The sequence below is a fragment of the Columba livia genome, chromosome Z, assembly GCF_036013475.1.
Source record: "Columba livia isolate bColLiv1 breed racing homer chromosome Z, bColLiv1.pat.W.v2, whole genome shotgun sequence".
NCBI lineage: Eukaryota > Metazoa > Chordata > Aves > Columbiformes > Columbidae > Columba > Columba livia.
In genome coordinates, this window is record NC_088642.1 from 16,805,930 (window position 1) to 16,826,753 (window position 20,824).

Sequence of the window (20,824 nt, forward strand, 5' to 3'; positions counted from 1 at the left end):
GCCGTGCCAAGGCGCCCCGCGGGGCCAGGGACCGGGCCGGCCGGGGGTGTTGCCCTCAGCGCTGCCCACTGCGGCCCGCCTCCTCCCCGGGCTATAAAAGTGCGGGCTGAGCACTCTGGGTGTGTGGACCTCCGGGCCGAGCCGTCAGGGCAGAGTCGGGCAACCGGCGTCCTTGGGCGAGGAAGATGCTGCCGATCGGGAAGACCGGGAAACAGGGCAAAAGGGTAATTCTCCCGCCTCCCTCCCCCGCTCAGCCCCGCTCCCCGCGGGCCCGTCCCGCTCCGCTGCCCGGCGCGGGGGCGGTGTGGGCGCTGGGAGAAGTGCCCCTGCCGCGGTCCCTTTCGCCGCCCGGCGCGGTGCGGGCGCTGCCCCGGCGGGACCGGGCGGTGGGCGGGAGGCAGCTCCGGTGCTGCGGCCGGGCCGTGGTGCCGCTGCGCCCGGCCGTCCCTCCGCCGCCTCGGGGCACCGCACAGAGCCTGTCCGGGAGAGCTGCTGCTCAGCCGGTACCACCAGCCAGCCGCGCTGCTTAACCTCCCGGTCAGGTACTCGGTATTTCTGCAGGTAAGATCATATTCTGAAAAGCTAAAGTGAAACCATAATAATAACAACTCTACCTATTCAGCATCGAGCCATTAAAGACCTTTGGACACCATTATTAGATAGATAGATAGAGATAGATGGCTAGACAGACAGAAGGACAGGTTAGACTGAACTTAATGCTGTAACAGCTCATACAATTTTGATTTCTCTGAACACACAGACTGGAGCCACCCAAGTTCAAAACCATCTTGCTTAGTATTAGTTGATATTCAAACTGAGAAGTACTCACAACACATTGAAATTGTAAATATTTTAAGCATAAACTGTCATTGGATGGGATTTCTTTCTCCAGCATCCTGCGAACTCTGTTTAAAAGCCCCAAGTTGCTCTTCCCTTGGTTTGTATGACTGAATGTCAACAGCATTGGTAGTATTAGTACAGTCCCTAATATATGCATGCTGTTTGCATTCTCATTTAGCTAAATAAATAAGCCAGTATAAAATGTTACCCAGGCATGAGCCGTTCTGACCAGTAAGGCAAACATATGAGCAATTCTTGAACCAAACTCTTTGCTATACAGTAGTACTCGTACTCTGCACTGCTGCTTGGGAAGGTCAGGGGAATCACATATTCTGTCTTCTGAGGACACCGTTATTAATAGGACACTTCTTATTTACAGCTGGTTTTACTTGTGTTTATGTGTAGTATATGTCTAGAGAAAGAGAATAGAAGGATATGGGAAGAACTCTATGAGTTCTAGGCCTTTCCTGTACATCAGATATAAAGGAAGGAGGTGTGGAGGTGTTTGTTCTGCTTTTTATTTTTTGGCACATAACTTACACTACCTAACTTCAGACACCTAGCAGAAGGCAGTTGCCCTCATTGCCCCCCACAGGCAGTAGACAGAGATCAGCTTCTCTTGAGGGCTCCCTTAAGATCTGAATTGTTGTCTCTCCACTGATGGAAAGGTGGGATATAGGTAGACCGAACAGGCTTTTCACTTCAATGGTTCAGTTACATTCCTAAAGGTGATGGAGAGAATATCTTCATACAGACATTTGCACTCATTCCATGGATAGTTGTATGGACTCTGTGGTGCAACTTTGTTCGTGGCAGTAAAAGTATAGCAGTGAAAAGACAGGTCAAAAAAGCCTTGGTTAGCTTTTTACAGACACTATTTCCTTTTATTTAATACAAGATCTGTGCACTACAATACAGTTTTGATCTGGATCGGGCCTGAGCACACAGCTGTAGGTTTCTGGAGCAGATCAAACCAATGTTGATACTGAACTTATGCTAGCTATATGCTGTTTGAACCAATGGTGTTTTACCAAGTATAAATAAAGTAAAAATTGTGTGAAGAGGTAGTACCAGTTTGCAAGAAAGTTGTTTCTGTTTTAAGCCAATCTTAACTTACAGAGTGAGTTCATATTAAGTACTTTGTGCTTTATAGTTATGTCATCTGCTGTTAGATGCTTCGATGCTAGGTTTAATATATCAAAATATAGTATGTATTAAGATGCCATAGTATAGTCAGTCATGGGTTATGTTGCTTCTGTGTGTCTAAAGTGAAAATAATTTAAAAAAGTTTCAAAAAGCTAGAACTATGAAGAAAAACTAGTGTTAAATCCTACAAGTGACTTGTTAAAAGAAAAAAACCTCTTGTCATGCATTTAAATATAATATCTATATATGCTATTACATGTAACTATTACTTAATGTTCAATTAAAAAGCAATGACTGAGGCTGCTCATGTGTTAAAGTTTTTTTTTGCCTCCACACTCCCATTCTCTGCATATTAAGCTTCTGAAGTAGGCTCCATCTGTAAAAGGTTCCTTGGCAGGTAGAGGAAGCAGGGACTCAAACAGTGATCCCTTGGGTACTTTTCTCTGGCCCCACTTGAGGCATTGTGTTACAACTGCAAATTAGTTAACTGCAAACACAATCTTTACAAAGCCTGCTGACATTTACACTTAGAACAGAATTGCCCTAGTAGAGAGGCATAATTGGTAGACTCATTGAAAATCGCTAAGTTTTGGAAATTCATTATTGCAGACTGAGTTTTTCCTTGGTTCTGCTGAAATAAAGAAAAAGAGTTTGCACACATTATTGAAGTTAAAATTAATCAGGTCAGTATTTTGGCAAGTTCAAAGTGTGCAATGGAATGTGATGCAGAGATGTGCAAGCCAACAATTGGCCAAGATCATATATCGGCACAGCAGCACTGTACAGAAAAGTCCCATCACCTTTCTGCCAGGTCAGTGCCTGAGCCAAAGATGCCAACCCTCTCAGCCAGGCTTTGTAACCTCCAAGAAGCCTTACACTGCTGTGTTTGGTGCTGGAACTGGTATAGTTGGCACAGTGGTCCTTCTTGTTGGAAAGGCATACTCCCTTCCCACCTAAATGGTGGTGCTGAAGCGTCATAAGTGTTTGATTTTCCTGCATGTATGGTGTGAGATAATTGAAATAATGAAGGAGAAATTATCAATAATGATAATCTACCAAAGGTTGGAGGCTATTTGTTAAAAAACCCTTCCTCTTGACACAAAAACCACATTGAACTCTGTGTCCACAAGGCTTTTCTTTTTTTACTCCCTCAAATTTAATCTACTGAAATGCAAGTGTGGCATCAAGAAACAATAACTATGGAAGGAAATGTTTGCCTTAACTTTTATTGTTTTCCTGTACCTGTACCTTTGTTAATGTAATGTGTCTGCATTCATCTACTTTTTAAAGTAAATAGAATTATGGCTGTAATCCAGTTGTAGAAATTAGTACTATTTAGCGTAATAGCAAGGTACTTTTTGGAAAAATTGAAAAAGCCAATGAAGCAATGAAAGGAATACAAAAACCAGTATATATTAGGTGCAACCCATATATGTTCTTCTCGTGTTGTTTGTTTGGGTTTTTTTAAATTTTACCAAAAAACAAAACAAAACAAAACACCAAAAAACCAAACACTTTCCTTGCATTAGCGTGAAGTTCAAGGCAGAAGCCAGGTTAATCACAGAGTGCTATGAGGTTTGTAGCTTGGCATCTTAAAACATTTCAGGGCTGTGAAAACAGGCAGGATTTTATTTCATTTTCTAAGTCTATGTAAGCAAACCCAGGCCAGTAAAAAATCTGTCAGAAAATGGGAGGCCAGCCTCTTGAGATGTGTCTTATTTGGTAAAAAATGTCACATGCTTATTTTTTTATGTTATGTTGTATCATCTTGTGTCACAACCTACTCCTGCTGTGGCTCTGTCAAGATGTAATTTGTAGCTAAGGGGCAAATGAGCTAATAAAGAGGTCAGTGATACTTGTGCTTAGTTTTAAGAAGTTTCTAATATATTTTACAAGAGAATTTAAGACAGTCTTTTACTTTCATAGGAATGGAATTGGACCGTTGAATTCTAGTTTTGGGGACCATATATGTGAAATAAAATAAAACTGACTAATGAAAAGTCTTACATAATGTATATGCACATATTAAAATCTTATGTTGCAAAACAGACTGTCTACCATTCTTTAAAGAGAAATTCAATACGGAAATGGATTACTTTTTATTATTATGGCAAAAATGTATCTGGTAACCCACAAATATGTCTGCTTTGCAAACATGGGAAATGGCAACAAAGGAAGCTCACAAAAATGAAGAACTGTAATTGTTACCTTTTCCTCTTGCTTTCTTCAGGGTATTCTAGAGCGCTTAGATGGTGGAGAAATTGTGATTGGAGATGGAGGATTTGTCTTTGCTCTCGAAAAGAGGGGATATGTAAAAGCTGGGCCTTGGACTCCTGAAGCAACAGTAGAACATCCAGAAGCAGGTCAGTTTTACTGGGAAATGATAATTCTGTACTGAACGAAAACACACTTGGATAAATAAAAAATATATAGGAACCTGCAGGAGTTTTTACACAGAAGTGTTCCTTGACATGGTAGAATTTCACTGTTGAGAATAGCCTAAGAATCTATAGACCAAATGCTCATCATATCCCTTTCTCTTGCTCTTAACACTGGCCAAAGGCAGTTGGCTGAGTAAAAATATGAGTAGTGCAAACATACAGTGATACCTCTCCAGAATGCTCTCCTAGTCTTCAGTAATTTGCAGCCCAGGCACTTTTTGACTCAGATGCACTATCTTTAATAACATTCAGTGATTTCTCTCTCTCATGGAACTGTCCAGTCTGTCCTTGAGCTGATATAAAGCTTATCATTTAAAATATCTTGTGAAAAATAATTCTGCAGTTAACTATTTTGTTGTGTTCTACCCATTCTAGGATTTAAACAATCTATATTAATTTATTAAAAAAATATTTATTCGTTATTTCAGGAAAATAGCAGTTTTTAATAAACAGTGGAACAGAAAAGGAGTATTTACTGTACCTAGCTTCACTGTGAAATGGCAAATGATAAACCTCATAAGAGCCTAAAATTACAATAAACGTTTAATGGAGTAACTCCCTTAAAGTGGATGAAGACAAAACAAACAATCATTCTATGCCTTCCAGCATTAAAATTAGAGTGTTTAGCATAAATAGTGCAAAAGTGGATGCTATTATCTATTTACGTATGCTTCATTACAAGAAAGCATTTGCCCCTGTAATTCGATGTGCAGTTAGTCCCACAAGCCAGTTCAGACTATCGTGGGGAAAAAAGATTTCTTTGTTCTAAGTGTTTTCTCCTCCAAATTAGTCTTTTCTTTCCCTTTTCTTTCCCTTTTCTTTCCCTTTTCTTTCCCTTTTCTTTCCCTTTTCTTTCCCTTTTCTTTCCCTTTTCTTTCCCTTTTCTTTCCCTTTTCTTTCCCTTTTATTTCCCTTTTCTGTATAGGAGGAAGGAAGAGGAGGGAGTAAAGAGATCTTAGCCCTCTCCATTGCATTGTGTCGTACACCTTACCTATTTATTCAGCCTAAACCTTCCCAGCCTTCAAGTATCACTTTGTGTATAGTATGCCTATCTTAGGGTCACAGACAGCCTTAGATAATGCAGAGCTTCAGCAAAAGTTTAAAGGGTGATGACTTAATTTGCTGACTCTCATTTCCCCAAAAGGCATCACCTCTCTCTGTTTTTCTCTCTTCCTCTACTTTTGTCTGCCTCTACACATTTCATCTCACAAATAATACCACTTATCTCATGCTCTTTATTACTTCTAAGCATGGCTACTGATTTGCTAGAGCATATTGCTCCTGTCTGTAACAAAATTTTTTTATAAGCTGCTTGTAGGCTATTTATATATGCACCCTTCACTGGAAATGTGTTCATTTCTTTCAGTGCAGTGTGCTGCCTCCTCTCCATTACTGCTTTTTGCTCCTGCATGCTCAAGGGTCATGTTACTTTGAAAGCAGGTGTAAAGAGCAGAAGGAGCAACTGGCTGAGCCAGCTGGTGCAAAACCTGTACAACTACCAGACCTTCTTGTCTTTGTAAGGAAGGAGGGAAAAGGAGGGGGGTTCTGAGAATGCAGCAATGAATGGAGAAAAAAAAAAGGACAAGTTTGAGGCCGCTGTCTCCATTACAAGAGAGAAGTTTTGCCAGGCTGACAAATTTAGAAATGACATAGAAATATTTCTTCTGAGCCAGGTCAGGTATTGCTGTGTAGTGAGCAATACGCACAGGCATTTATTGCCCCCGTCTTCTATCAGCTTAAGTCTGTGTCTTTTGTGAAATGTTCAACTCATGGTGGATTTAAATGAAAATTCGGTGTTGTACACCTGACTCCTAAAATGCATAAAGTTGTTAATAATTGTTTAGCCTCATCTGTGGCTGTTATGCCCATTTCTCAAACGGTGGAAGAAAACACAGCTTCAGTAACATGCTGGAAGTCACACAAGAAGTAAATTACAGAGTGGTTTGGACTGTGGGCTTTAATAGTAACAGTATATTCTACTGGTAAAAATTATTTGCCTGGGGTTGAATGAGATTCAGGATGATAGTTATAATACTTTTCTTTCCCTCAAAATGTAGACCCATTCAAGAATCTCCTGTTCACATACCTGATAGCTTGGGATATGCAGTTCTTTATTCATGTGTGTTAGATTATGTTTCATTTGCCTACCTATGTGAGCATCCCTACTGATGCATATAATTCTTCTAGGAATACAAAAACAATATTTAAAGACTACTAACCATGAGGATAAACAAATCTACTTTAACATAGAAATGTCACAGATCATTTGTGAAAATATTCGTACATTCTTTTTTCCATTTCCAATTTCTTGATTGGTTTTCATCAATGATTTCTCATGGGGAGAACAGAAAACCAAACTATGGATCACTGGAAACACAAAGAGACAGCCCTTTTATTTAGGATCAGTATGCTATTTTAATGCTGTAGGAAAAAGAATGACCCCTGCACTAAGAATGTTTTGACTCTGTATAAGGGTTGTTAAGACTGAAATCCGATCCTGGTAGTTCAGGCAGATTCCAGGGACTTTTTGAACTGTAGCTCTTCTGTAATCTGTGTTCTTGGATGAGTCTTTGTGACTGCTGGGAAAAGAAGCCTTGTGTTAAATCACAGTGTAGTTACCCTAGGCTGTAATTAGAAATGAAATACTGTACTAGTAGAGAAAACACTTGCTAGTCGTAACCTGGTAGTTTCATGGCAGTTGGTGGCAGGCATTGCTTGAGCACACTGCAGGCCTGGTCGCAGATGTTGGTGGCTGTTATCACTGAAGCTTCACTTGAGCTTGCACAAGCTTCAGGCATTCTTTGAGTTTTAGCAATTCACAGTGATCATGCATTTTGCACTTTAATTCACTGTATTTAGGCCTTTACAGCAGGCCCAATTAAGCAAGAAGCATGAGCAAGCGTTTTTCTGTAACAAGCAGGACTTAAGCATATTATTTTAGCTTAGAGACAAATAATTCATAATATCTCAGCCTTCCACACTTATGCCATGTGTTAAGACCACTGTCTTTCACACACGCTCAAACCATATGCTGAGAGCCATCGTCTCTTACACTCACCCAACTCCCCACCCCCCAAATAGGGGAGAGAATCAAAATGAAAGGGAGAAACTTGGACTGAGATAAACACAGTTTAATAAAATAACAAAATACTAATACACTACTAGTAAATATAAATATGTATACATATAAGATAAATAGAATATAAAATAAAAGATACTCAAGGCAATTCCTCACAAACTTGGTCCACACCGAGCAGCCAGTCCCAGGCAGCAGCACCTGGTCCCAACAGCCGATCCCAGAGAGAAAAGTCAGAAAGGCCCCCAAAATGGCAAGATGGTAAAAGGCCGAACTACCCAAACAGAACTCTCCCAAAACAGGTCTCCAAGAGTAAAGAGGAGAGTGAGTAAGCAAGAGAATAGAAGATCATAACTCTCTTTAAATCTGCAGCATGGCACTAATGGGATGGAATACTCTCATTGATCAGTCAGGATGTCAGTCAAGCTCTGCCCCATCCATGTCCCCCTTCCTCGTTCCTCACACCTGTGGGCAGGGCATTCACAGCAGTCCTTGGCTCTCAGACCAGGGCAATTAAAAACATTAACTCTGTGCTGGGGTGTTATCTCTTGTTCTCAGACTAAGTCCTAATAAGGGCAGTGCTAGCTATGGAAAAGAAAGGTTTCTAACTGCATGAAGAAAATTAACTCGTTTTCAGTCAAACCAGCACAAAGCTGAAGACAGGCAAGGTGGCATGCATAACTGAATCTGCTGAAATAAAACAGAAATCTTTGGTCATTCTTAGCAGAGAGTAACTAAGGAGAAAGTTTTCTACCTAATGTTGTGAGTGTGAGAAGAAAGGAATTCTACACAGATTGGGGAACTGCCTCTAGTCTCTCATAATGGCTTTTCTAGGAAACACAGTATCATTTATTTTACAGTAACATTACTTCAATAAGCATTTAATTTTGGGATAACAGCTGTAGTAACTCTATCAAACGTCTCTTGTCTCTTTAAATTCTTTGTAGTTCGTCAGCTTCACCGGGAATTCCTCAGAGCTGGATCCAGTGTTCTGCAGGCATTCACCTTCTATGCCAGTGAAGACAAACTGGAGAACAGGGGCAATTATGTAGCTGAGAAAATAAGTGTAAGTAAAACTCTGTTTTGATGGAGATATGAAATGAACGGATTCATTCCAAAGGTTTAGTAGAGAGATTATCAAGTACTTTCATGGTTTGTCATAACAGTTTTCCTATATTTGAGGACCAAAGAATGAGATGACACAATTTCAGAGTTTGGAATAGCAAGAAAGACAAGGTTAAAGGACAAAAAAAACCCAAAATGAGGCAAGGATGAAGTGAGGAGAGAGGATACTCACATTGTATTTGTCTCATCTGAGGCAGTTAGTTAACTGGAGTTTTGATAGAAAAGCTACAGGGGGGGACTAAATGCACAGAGAGAAAAATCAGTTGACAAAAATAAATGCTTTAACATGCAGAGAAACACATCAACTGCAACAATGGTGAAGAATCCTAGAGAATAATGAATGGCTAAGGAGAACAGAATGTTTTTTAGAACTATGTATTCAATAAAGTAAGAGCTAAAAAATCCAAGGTATACACTGTGGTCAATATTCCCCTTCTCATGTATAAGGGTAATCTGTTACAGCAACAGAAGTATCATGTTGGTGTTTTCTTACCCCCTGCACAAAGGAGTTGTAGGATATTGGGTGTGTTTACTCGCAGGCACCAGCCCCTCGGAATTCTGCCACAAACTTTTCTACATAGTTCCTATGAGACAAGAAGGTTTGCCATTGAGTGTTCTCTCCAATCCTTTACCCTTTGGTCCTATTGTCTATTTCAGTCTCTGCAAACAGAGAAAATTCTCCAGAGGGCAGGGAGGAAGGAATATCTTCATATCCGTGGAGATATTCCGACTCAGAAATTAGAACAATCTGGACAACAGGAAAACACTCAGGCTTAATTAAGAAGTCATCAATTAGACTACTACATATTTTGTTTTCCATCCACAAAATGTCAAAATAAAATTATACACTTGAGTGTAACTAACTCATTTTCTAAGAGACAAAGAAAATTCCACTTCACACCAAGTATTTGCTTTTTATTTGCTTTTTATTTATTGGTGTAAGAAGTATTAAAGGTAATTTGTTTTTGTATTATTTGATATGATAACTTAGAGGTGACAAGAAATTTGTTTCCTAATGTTCGTTGTATTTTTTTGAAAGGGCCTGATCTTCCTCATCAATATTACTAACAAATCCATTTAAATTTGAGAAGAATATGAAGCAGCCATTATGGCTTTTGACTCTTTTTGTCTTTTTTGTGCTCTGAAATTGCATGCATATCTCTGACCAGGTAAAACTGACACAATCTGTATTTATACAGTGCCAGAAAGTGAATGAAGCTGCTTGTGACATTGCAAGAGAAGTGGCTAATGAAGGTGATGCTTTAGTGGCTGGAGGTGTCAGTCAAACACCATCATACTTAAGCTGTAAGGATAAAACGGAGGTTAAAGCAGCCTTTCGAAAGCAACTAGATGTCTTTATAAAGAAGAATGTGGATTTCCTAATTGCTGAGGTAAATCTGTAGAAAACTTACATGCCCTCAACTGCCACAGTGTTAACCGTTGTTAACTGTTGTCCAGTGTGCTTTAGGGAGTTCAAGCATGTATTGCTTCTTCCTTTATAGATTTATGTTATGCTTTTATTCTAGTAGTATTGGGTATTTTTCTAAATGCACAGCAGCATCTACAAGCATCCTAGAATAGAACCTAGAAACCTAAATTTCTACCTCAGTCAAGTCACACTCTACACTGGTGCAAAGAGGATAGATTAATGTGACCTCAACTAGTTCCTATTTTATCCCATACACTGCAAGCAGTCAACGTAAGATCACTTTTCTAGATAAAAATAGTCCTTTGGGGATAAATCCCTGTTTAATTGCCTGTATGGGCATTCTTATTCTGAAACAGGAGTATAATTGTTTTTTATTCCGTTTCACTTACTGACTTTTAAAAAGATTTTTCTAACCTCTGTGATCAGTGAACTCAATTGAATTCTGCTAGTGTAAATCAGAAAAGGATCAAGTCATTGTATTGCTGGTGAATGTCTGGTCTGGATTAATGTGTTTATGCTTTATCTCCAAGAAACAAAAATAGTCCAGTTTTAATTTCTTTCAGTATTTTGAACACGTTGAAGAGGCTGTCTGGGCAGTTGAAGTTCTAAAAGAATCTGGAAAGCCAGTTGCAGCTACGATGTGCATTGGTCCAGAAGGAGACATGCATGGTGTGTCCCCTGGACAATGTGCTGTCCAACTGGTAAAAGCTGGTAAGAATCCACTTTTAATATGCCCTTTGAAAGTATGAAACAAAGAAGTGAAGACCTTAAGTACTGAGATAAATGGATGTGTATATCAAGTAGGTAGCTTCCCAACTACATCTGACAGATGTTTTGACCCTGTAGAAAAATTTTTAAGTGAACTTTACTACAGCAGTCTTGCAAAGAACATGTGAAAATGCAGCTATGAAATCCTTTTTAACCTGGATGGTATTGGGAGCAACAGCCACAGGCAGCTGATACTGAATAGGGCAAAATCCTAAAACTACTCAAATTTGATTACTGAGCCAGCCCCAACTTGTGGGCTCACAATTATGAAACATTAGCAGAATCCAAAGCCACCTTTGATTCTCTGCTTGTGTTTTTAGAAATGTATGGAACACAGTTCAAATCCAAGATGAGAGAATCAGGGGATGAAAAGACTAATCTTTTTCCTATCAAAGACTGTGTTCTCTGCAGGACAAGGTGAAAGGCAGAATAAATGAATCAGGGGCATGATGAATGATGATACAGTTTATTATATCTGTTCCAAACTACTATTTTCCTTCGGAGTTAGGGTTGTAATTCAAAGCCAGAACCTGTGTTATGCAAATAGCCAGCAGGTTCCTAGGTGGCTGTACATAGTCTTCATTGATTAAGCACTGATAAGAAAAGCAACTTTATGAGGGTGGGGAATGTGATTCATCATCAGGAAGGTAAAGAGGAGTGCAGCTGAGATGTGAATGGAGGCCTCAGGAGAGTTGAGGCTGGCTCTGAACCAACTGCCTTGTTTTCACAATGCTGCTGTAAGATGAACTGCTCTGCTTCTGGAATGCTGTGAACTTTAATCTCCCACTTCCTGGGAAATGTGGCTTGAAGTTATTTTTCTCCTCCTAGGTGCTTCTATTGTTGGAGTCAACTGCCATTTTGATCCAGATACTTGCCTGGAAACAGTGAAACTGATGAAAGAGGGCTTGCAAGCTGCTAAACTGAAAGCCCACCTGATGTCCCAACCACTTGCTTTCCATACACCCGATTGTGGAAAGCAGGGTTTTATTGATCTGCCAGAATTTCCCTTTGGTAAGACAACACTATATACATATATCTATATTTTTTTTATTGTCTGTTCCTCCCCCCACCCCATCTTTTAGTAAAGCTAAAACTGCAAGGTATCCCTCTATACAGTAGGATCAGTCTTAATTGTCCTGTCTGGCATTTTCCACAGAGGGACTGCAGTGTCATATTGGAATAAAGATCATCCACATACTGAGAGTATTTCAGTAGTATCACAACATGTGACTGAAAGTGAAATTATAGTTAAAGTGCCACAACCTAAACATAGTTTAAAAATTTAGTTCTTCCTTGTGCTATGGAACCTTGTTCAGCACAGCTGTAAACACTCCAAAGAAATGGACAAGGGCAAAAAAATACCCCCCAGACTTAAATGTGTTTGCACTGGAGCTCCCCACCATTCTGGGTTTTGATGTCTGTCTCACAAGCCAAATAATATTTACCTACATAAGGAATTAATATACAATGCATACACTGAACTGGATATGGGAGCATGATTATTGCAGTCAATGGCTCAGTCTTGCATGTGTGTCTAATGTAAGTGAGATTAGAAAGAAACCAGAAGAGGGAGTATGTTCTCTGAAATTGCTAACAAATGTATTAGCAGTTTGGAGATAGATTTGTCACATGTACGCTCAGGAGAATTTCTACAAAGACTGAAAGATTCAGCCACTTTATGTGTATATAAAGCTTGTGTATTCAGGGCTTATTTCTACCCCGGATGGAGAGGATCACATGTCTTTAAGATAAAAGGACAAAATCAGCCTAAACATTTTAAAAAGGATTAGAAAAGTGCTTTCATTTTCAGGTATACACTTTTCTTTTCAAGATTAGACTATAAAATAAGGTATCAAAACGTTCAAAACTTGAATTTATAGCAAAAAAATTTGAGAGATAGATGTGATTTGCAGAAAGATTTTTTTAGTTTTTAATTCCTCTCTTTAGATAAATGAAGGAAATAATAAAGTATGAGCTTGCGGCATTCATTAAATGATAATAACATGTCTGAGTTCTGAAAATACTCTGGGATGTTTAAAAATGTTTGGAACTCATTTATCCTATTCATTCCTTCATATAACTCCTATGATTGCAAGCAAAGAAAGATAGAACAGATGCAGTAAATAATCAAGTGAATTGAAGAATTCTCTCTTTCATTTGTTATGGTTCTTGGCTTGTATGTTATAAGCAACCTGTATGACATCTCAGCTTTCAGAAATTTGATGAGTCAATTGGAGAAGACTTTTTTTGTGAATGTTTTCAATACCCATAAGGAGCAACTGATCACTTGATAGCAGATGAGCTGTTTGGTAAATAATTGTTAAATTGACCCAGTTAACTCTGTTTTTTGTGGAAGACAATATGCATAAGGGGGTGTTTAGATATTTGAAGTGCACATAACCTCTGTACAGGTGAACAAGATCTCAGTTTCTAGAATAGTATTGGCTATGTTTTATTGGGAAACTCCAGCATCTAGATGCCAGCAATACTTATTTATCTATAGAACTTTTTCCACTTTTCTCTGTTTTCCCTTCTGTGTTACTGCAATTGTTCTAAAATGTCATCAGTTAAGCAAGGATTATGTTTTAGAAATAAATCACGGAATCACAGAATCTTTGGGATTGGAAGGGACCTCTGGAGATCATCTAGTCCAACTAATTTGCTAAAGCAGGTTCACCAGAGCAGATCACAGAGGAATGTGTCCAGGCAGGTTTTGAATGTCTCCAGAGAAGGAGACCCCACAATGTCTCTGGGCAGTCTGTTCCAGTGCTCTGCCACCGTCCAAGTAAGAAGTTTCTCTTTGTATTCAGATGGAAACTTCTATGCTGTGTTCTGTGTGTGTTGCCCCTCATCCTATCGTTTGGCACCACTGGGAAGTGTCTGGTCCCATGCTCTTGTCACCCACCCTTGAGATATTTATAAACATGGATGAGATCACCTCTCAGCCTTCTCTTCTCCAGGTTGAACAGACCAGCTCTCTCAGTCTCTCCTCATAAGAAGGATGCTCAAGACCCCTGATCATCTTTGTAGCCCACTGCTGGACTCCCTCCAGTAATTCCTTATCCTTCTTAAACTGAAGAGCCCAGAACTGGATGAAGTACTCCAGATGTGGCCTCACCAGGGCAGAGTAGAGGGGGAGGAGAACCTACCTCCACCTGCTGGTCACACTTTTCCTAATACACCCCAGGATACCATTGGCCTTCTTTGCCACAAGAGCACATTGTTGACTCATGGTCAACCTGTTGTCCACCAGGACTCCCAGGTCCCTCTCCAAAGTGCTGCTTTCCAGCAGGTCCACCCCTAACCTGTACTGGTGCCTGGGGTTATTCCTCCCCAGGTGCAGGACCCTCCACTTGCCCTTGTGGAAGTTCATTAGGTTCTTCTCTGCTCAGTCCTTCAGCCTGTCCAGGTCTCACTGGATGGCAGCACAGCCTTCTGGTGCATCAACCCCTCCTCCCAGCCTGGTATCATCAGCAAACTTGCTGAGGGTGCACTCAGTCTCTTAATCCGGATCACTGATGAACAAGTTAAACAAGACTAGATCTAACACTGACCCCTGGGGAGCCCCGCTAACTACAGGCCTCCAACCAGACTCTGCACCATTGAGCTCTGAGCTCTGTCATCCAGCCAGTTCATGGTCCATCTCACTGTGCACTCATCCTATCTGCACTTCCTGAGCTTGCCTACGAGGATGTTGTAAGAGATGGTGTCAAAAGCCTTGCTGAAGCCAAGGTAGACAACATCCACTGCTCTCCCCTCATCTATCGAGCCAGTCATACTATCATAGAAAGCTATCAGGCTGGTCAAACATGATTTCCCTTTGGTGAACCCATGCTGACAACTCCTGACAATCTTCTTTTTCTCCACATGCTTGGAGATGACGTCCAGAATAAGTTGTTCCATCATCTTTCCAGGGATGGAGGTGAGGCTAACTGGCCTGTAGTTTCCTGGGTCATCCTTCTTGCCCTTTTAAAAGACTTGGTCTTCTTCCAGTTCTCAGACACCTCTTCTGTTCTCCACAGCCTTTCAAAGATGATGGAGAGTGGCTTAACAATAACATCTGGCAGCTTTCTCAGCGCTTGTGGGTGCATCCCATTGAGGCCCGTGGATTTGTGAATGTCTGCTTTTCCTAAACAATCTCTCACCTAGTCCTCCTCAACCAAGGGAAAGTCTTCCTTTCACTAGACTTTCTATCCAGTCTCTAGGGTCTGGGATGCCTGAGGGCTGATCTTAGCAGTAAAGACGGAAGCGAAGAAGACATTCAGTAACTCTGCTTTCTCTGCATCCTTCGTCGCCAGGGCACCCACCTCATTCAGCAGCGGGCCTATATTTTCCCTAACCTTCCTTTTTGCTGGTTACACACTCGAAGAAGCCCTTCTTGTTGTCTTTGACATCCCTGGCCAGATTTAATTCCAAGTGGACTTTGGTCAGTCAAAGCATACCAAATTATCTCAAGAGTAGATGTATAGAGGTGCTACATCTAGGAGCAGGTTACAATGTTCTCATCAAAAATTGATGAAAAATTCAATCTCTTTTTACTATAAATGTTAACATAAGCCATTAAGCTATAGATAATTAATTCTGAGTAAAGCCAAGATAAGAAATGTATTGACTGGCATGGAAAATAGAACGTTAGTCAATTTTGGGAAGAGGAAAATCCCACAAAAATCTGATATACATGGCAACTTCTTTTCATAGAATACTGCTTGTTTGCTATCACCATGTTTCATCACATGTATGGCTGGTTCTTATGGCAGGGTCTATTTCTGCTTCCTCAGAGAGGTGAGGTTGTTGCCATCCTTCTACTCCTGAAGCACAAGGACTGGTTCACAGAATCACAGAACTGTTTGGGTTGGAAGGGGCCTTAAATACCATCTAGTTCTAGCCCCACTAGACCAGGTTGCTCAAAGCCCCATCCAACCTGGCCTTGGACACTTCCAGGGAGGGGGCATCCACAACTTCTCTGGGCAACCTCTTCCAGTGCCTCATCACCCTCACAGTAAATAATGTCTTCCTAATGTATAATCTAAATCTACAGTCTTTCACTTTCAAACTGTTACCCTTCATCCTACCGTTACACTCAGTGATAAAGAGTCCCTCCCCATCTTTACTGTAGGCCCTCTTTAGGTACTAGAATGCTGCTATAAGGTCTACCTGAAGCCTTCTCCAGGCTGAACAACCCCAAATCTCTCAGTCTTTCCTCACAAGAGAGGTGCTCCAGTCCCCAGATCATATTCATAGCCTCCTCTGGACCCACTCAAGCAGGTCGATGTCTTTCTTATGCTGAAGGTCCCAGAGAGGGACACAGGACTCCAAGTGGGGTCTCACCAGAGCAGAGTAGAGGGGCAGAATCACCTCCCTTGACCTGCTGGTCACGTTTCTTTTGATGCAGACCAAGATACAGTAGTTGGCTTTCTGGGCTGTGAGTGCACACTGTCAGGTCATATTCAGTTTTTCGTCCACCAGTACCCTCGAGTCCTCATCAGGCCTGCTCTCAATCCACTTATCACCCATCCTGTATCCATGTTTAGGATTGCCTCAACCCAGGTGCAGGACTTACACTTGGCCTTGTTGATCTTCATGAGGTTCACACAGGCACACATGTCAAGCCTGTCAAGGTCCCTCTGGATGGCATCCCTTACCTCTACAGTGTCAACCACATCACTTAGCTTGGCGTCATCTGCAAACTTGCTGAGAGTGCACACAATCTCAATGCTTGTGTTCCTGTCAAAGATGTTAAATAATACTGGTCCCAGTACAGACCCCTGAGGAAAATCACTCATCACTGGTCTCTACACAGACATCAAGCTGTTGACCACAACTCTTCGAGTATGACCATCCAGGCAATTCCTTATCCACTGAGTGTTCCACCTGTCAGATCCATGTCTCTTCATTTTAGTGACAAGGATCTTGTGCAGGGCAGTATCAAATGCTTTGCACAAGTCCAGGTAGGTGATGTCAGTTGCTCTGCTCTCATCCACCAATGCTGTAACCTCATAATAGAAGGCCATCACATTTGTCAGGCATGATTTGCCCTTAGTGAAGTCATGCTGACTGTTACCAACCACCTCTCTGTTTTCCATATGCCTAGTTTCCAGAAGATTCTGCTCTATGATCTTGCCAGGCACAGAGGTGAGACTGACTGGCCTGTAGTTCTCCAGGTCTTCCTCTTTTCTCTTTATAAAAATGGGAGCTATTGTTCCCCTTTTCCAGTCACTGGGACTTCACCAGTGTGCCGTGACTTTTCAAATATGATTGACAGTGGTTTAGCAACTTCATCTGCCAGTTCCCTCAGGATCCTTGGATGCATCTCATCAGGTCCCATGGATTATGACATGGTTGGTGGTGGAGAAGACAAGGAAACACTCCATATTGTTCCCCTTGAGTTTAGTTGTTTACACAGGTATAAATTGAGTGCAAGATGCTGCATTTTTACCATTGATAACTTTCTGTCAATTTTGCATTAGCTTTTTAATGATATATGAGAGTCAAGGAATTAATGAATTTGTGCTTCTGGTTCTTTCTCTAACATCTGCAGGACTGTAGACAAGCTTACTTTTATTTAAGCACATTTCTAAGATAGCTTTATCTGGTTTTGCTTCTGATACTAGACCATCTACTTTTCCTCTTTTCAGTCTTTCCCTCCAAGACCAATAATATTCTGTTTAAGAACATTTCATTTTTTTTCTTCTGCTTTTTATTTTCTGACCCTGCCTCTTAACTACCCATTGGACTTAGATCTGCTTTGTTTCACCTTCTTGCATGTTGGGCATTTTTGGGAAAGGACACAGGGAGAAGCAGCCTACTTGTCTGCTGTGTTGCTAAAGCCTTGCTACTTCACCAAGGCTTCTTTACGTGGCGGAGTGTTCAGCGCACAGACATGACGCTGCACTCGCCTGATAACCATGCTTGTGTATCTCCTGCTGATGTGCATAAAGAAGTGGGAAGATCTTTATTCCTTTATTTCTGTATTTTTATTCCTTAGAGTTTCTTCTGCAGTCCTTAGTATTTTCTTTCCACTTCTGCTACTCTTGTGCCTTCTTCCCTTTGATGTATGCTTTTCCTTGTTCTTTTCCCTTTCTATTCCTTTCCTTCCACAAGTCCTTCGTCTCAGTTTGGTTAACCCTTCACGCTGCTCACCATGCTCACTCTGCAACAGGGAGATGGGTTCAAAATAAAGATTGCATCCTAACTTACCTGCACACAGAACTTTCCACAAGGAACACAGCGTTTTGAAGCAGTGAGCTGCTTATGGCTGGGATTATAACAAAGTAAGGGATAGACTAGGAAATAGCTACAGATCCCAGCTCTCAGTGAAACAATGGGCTGCCACTAGCTGATCATGGAGAAAAGTGTAGTAAGCATTCCTGAGGAATAACGAGCAGGCTTATTCCTGTTGCAGGTAAACGGATACCTTCTCATTTCACAGATTAGAGCACTGGAATCAGATTTACTGAAACTGATGGTTTATTAGGAGCTCTTTGGAAAATACGTACGTAACATTGAAAGTATTCCCATACTCCAGCTAACAACTCTGGTCAAATGGCAAGCATGTGACTTAGGGCTTAATTAGTCTCAGAACACATTAGGAATCATTTTGCAAGGCCAAAAAAAAAAGCTTACAGGCAGCACAGCTCAGCAGAGCATAGCAGAATCTAAAAGCTAGTTTTCTGAAAGTTTGCATCATTAATTCTAGCTCAGAGAGTTCAAACATTTACATCTAGGACCAGTTTTGCAAACAATGTGCAAGTGTCTCGACAACATTATTTCTTACCAAAAAATGTGCTGACACGGAGCATGGTGGAAACTCAAATTATTAATGTCTTTGCAGGTCTGGAGCCAAGAATTGTAACCAGATGGGATGTTCAAAAATATGCAAGAAAGGCCTATGACTTAGGAATTCGTTACATTGGAGGTTGCTGTGGATTTGAGCCATATCACATCCGAGCAATAGCTGAGGAGCTGGGTCCTGAAAGAGGATTTTTGCCACAAGCTTCTGAGAAACATGGTAGCTGGGGTGATAGCCTGAGCATGCATACCAAACCCTGGGTCAGGGCAAGGTACGTACCTCTGAACTGGAAAGCACACCAACACATTCCATGCAAAGGGTTATACTGGTCCATGGAGGATACTGGCTTAACTGATATGGAGGTCTAAATACCACTGTAAACATTCCATGTCTTAATGATTTTGCATAATTAAATCTGATCTGGGAGCAGGGAAAGGAGTGAAGCGGCAGTAAGAGAGCTCCAGAAATTCTCATCCCTCTTTAAAATGATTATTTGGTCTGAATTAACATGAAAGTAATTCATGAAAGATCAAAAACTGCCAAGAGTGCTGTAAAACAGCTCCTAATGATGAGTGCCTTAAAGTGTTACTTTCAAGGATGGAAAGATACTTTTTAGGCATGTAACATTTCATTGCCTGTGTTCATTTATACTTCTGTACTTAAATACAAAGTTGGTATGTGCAAGTTATTAATAGATGACCCTTTGCAATGGTGATTTAAGCCACTTTTCCTTTAGTATTGTGAGGTGCTGGAAAACACCCTAAATTTCCTCTTCTTTCTTTAGGGCAAGAAAAGAATACTGGGAGAATCTGAAACCTGCTTCAGGCAGGCCATATTGTCCGTCCATGTCAAAGCCAGATGGCTGGGGAGTGACCAAGGGAGCCAGGGAGCTGATGCAACAGAAAGAAGCAACAACTGAACAACAGCTGAAGGAGCTCTTCCAGAAACAAAAGTTCTAATCCACTGCATTTGCGTAAATGTGAGAATGATTTATCTACAGAACATCACATGATTCATGAGAAAATCTGTGAAGATGAGTTCCCTGTTGATTTATCAGTTAACATGTAATGAAGGAGACAATGCAGAAAGCATGTGATTATGGGTTAAATATGTCAAACTTTGGAAATAAAGTCTATCTTTGGACAAATAGTTTAGAGAATACACAGTCAGGATAAAGTTTGAGTCTCATAATAACTGAGCTTGAGTTAGCTAGGTGTCATTAAGTGGTTAGACACGGAAAGACATGGAAAGTAATAACTGGCTCAAGTCACCTGTGAAAAGAGAAAAGCCATCTATAAATACAGTATCAATGGACTTTCACTCCTGAGTTTGTTTTCAGTTGGGGATTTGTTCAGGGCCACTTCAGGGCCATGCAAGCTGTCCATGCTTCAGACACACAGTTATCTATAGTCACTTTCTTGACTTTAAGAGAATAAAAGTAGACTGGAAAATACATTTTTATAATTGGAATCAAAAGATAAGGAGAATGAGAAAGGAGAATGAGGAATTGCCTATATACAGGAGAAAGGTGCAGAGAACTTTTAGGAAAGAAAAATGACAGGTAAATAACTCACTGCTTTTATCTCAATGTACAATGTACAGAAGATTTACTCCTCTGGAGACCAAAAGGCTTAAGAGATTATTCTGAAATTTCAAAATTCAAATAAATTAAAAGTAATATGATGGAATAGTATTGTATTTTCCTTGCACCCTAAATCATGAAAGCTCAAACTGAATAACTTACCTTGAGTAAACAACTATTTTCAAACAATTCAGCTGATTCCTGGATATCTCATTGGAAACACTTGCTTATCTCAAAATAGCACTTAAAAACTGCCACTTCCTAAAATATAACTCCCGTTTATCAGAATAGTAGAATATTTCATTATAATTTTTAAGCTGACTGATTCATTCTAGATTCCTAGCTGTAAGAAGACATGAAAAACCCTGTTAGGAAATAGATCAATCCACCCAAGTTAAGAAAACTCATGGACATTTGTACACTGAATTTGTTGAAAGAGGTTTTCTTAGGAAGGGTATCACTACACTTGGAATCCATAAAGGACATATTTCCATAGTCTATTTTTGTGAAATACCACACAACTTAGATTTCTCTCTAGAACCTCATTCCCACCCATTCTACATTAAAGCCACTACCTTTATGAAAATATAATTCCCAAACTTAGTGTTGAAAGCTTTTGTTGGACTAC

The 20,824-nt window shown here is 40.5% G+C and overlaps 2 protein-coding genes across 3 annotated transcripts in view; one reads left to right on the forward strand and one right to left on the reverse strand.

Annotated features, from left to right (window-relative positions):
• The first annotated feature begins 66 nt into the window (after positions 1 to 66).
• Positions 67 to 20,385, forward strand: LOC102097034 (betaine--homocysteine S-methyltransferase 1). The gene is made up of 8 exons (XM_065047395.1): positions 67 to 224; positions 4,217 to 4,349; positions 8,451 to 8,569; positions 9,828 to 10,019; positions 10,621 to 10,768; positions 11,654 to 11,836; positions 18,657 to 18,885; positions 19,399 to 20,385. The coding sequence occupies exons 1-8, from the start codon at positions 186 to 188 to the stop codon at positions 19,571 to 19,573; spliced, it is 1,218 nt and encodes a 405-aa protein (XP_064903467.1). The 5' UTR covers positions 67 to 185; the 3' UTR covers positions 19,574 to 20,385.
• LOC135577447 (uncharacterized) overlaps positions 17,866 to 20,824 on the reverse strand; it is a 32,717-nt gene continuing 29,758 nt past the window's right edge. For both annotated transcript variants that reach the window (XR_010469242.1, XR_010469241.1), the window contains exon 5: positions 17,866 to 17,975. The gene's annotated coding sequence lies outside the window, so the exon portion shown is untranslated. The remainder of the gene's footprint in view (positions 17,976 to 20,824) is intronic.